General features: G+C 60.4%; 1 protein-coding gene across 1 annotated transcript in view; it reads left to right on the top strand.

The window, feature by feature from the left end:
* Positions 1–907, top strand: part of MAP2K2 (mitogen-activated protein kinase kinase 2) — a 21,596-nt gene that overhangs the window by 14,366 nt on the left and 6,323 nt on the right. Inside the window, exon 7 of the mRNA XM_025043099.1 lies at positions 176–389. Within this exon, the coding sequence (XP_024898867.1) occupies positions 176–389 (214 nt within the window). The remainder of the gene's footprint in view (positions 1–175; positions 390–907) is intronic.

Below are 907 nucleotides of genomic sequence, written 5' to 3'. Positions count from 1 at the left end.
TCTTTAAAGAGCTGCTGGCTGGAAGCTTTTCTCCCGAGTCACATCGGGGGAGGAGATGGGATTGCTCTGGACCACAGAGGAATGGCAGGGAAGGGACAGAGACGCTCAGATGCGCCCCCGATCTCGGTCCCAGCGTGCCCCGGCCCCTCCGGGCCTTTTCTCTCTCGCCCGACAGCCGGAGCGGTTGCAGGGCACCCACTACTCGGTGCAGTCGGACATCTGGAGCATGGGCCTGTCCTTGGTGGAGCTGTCCATCGGGAGGTACCCCATCCCCCCACCGGACGCCAAGGAGCTGGAGGCCATCTTTGGTCGGCCCATGGTCGACGGGGCAGAAGGAGAGCCTCATAGCATCTCGCCGCGGCCGAGACCCCCCGGACGCCCCATCAGCGGTACGGCCGAGTCTAACACTTCCGGTTTAGAAGGAGTGACCCGGGCGGGGAACGCCGTGTCCCAGACGGCAGCTGCCTCCCCCCGCCCCTCCCGGCACCACCTGTCCCCTGGGTGGTGCCGCCTGCGGTCAGCAGTCCTCAGACGGTCCTGAGCCTTCTGGGGACAGCACTGGAAGGAGCGTCCCCGACTTCTCCCATCCAGGACAGTTGCACCTGTTGTCACCAGCTGGTGGCTCTAGAAATCAACCCCTGAGCCAAGCCACTCACCAGTTGGTTTGTTGGTTTTTCCAACATTTTATAAAAATATTTAAATGTACAGAAAAGGCGAAAGGCTTACCCAGCGAACAGCCTTGTGCCCGCACCAAGATGCTAACGCTGAGCATTCTGCCGCGTTTGGGCCAGGCCTTCCAGGGAGCCCCAAAATTGAAAAGAACTTGACTCAGAATTTCCTTGGGTGGCTTGGACACACAAGCAGCATGGTGTGGGAGGGAACATCACACCTAAACCTTGTCCTGGGG

This window comes from Pteropus alecto, unplaced genomic scaffold (genome assembly GCF_000325575.1).
Source record: "Pteropus alecto unplaced genomic scaffold, ASM32557v1 scaffold30, whole genome shotgun sequence".
NCBI classification, from domain to species: Eukaryota; Metazoa; Chordata; class Mammalia; order Chiroptera; family Pteropodidae; genus Pteropus; species Pteropus alecto.
Note: the sequence above shows the minus strand (reverse complement) of the source record. Positions and strands in the feature narration are given on the sequence as shown.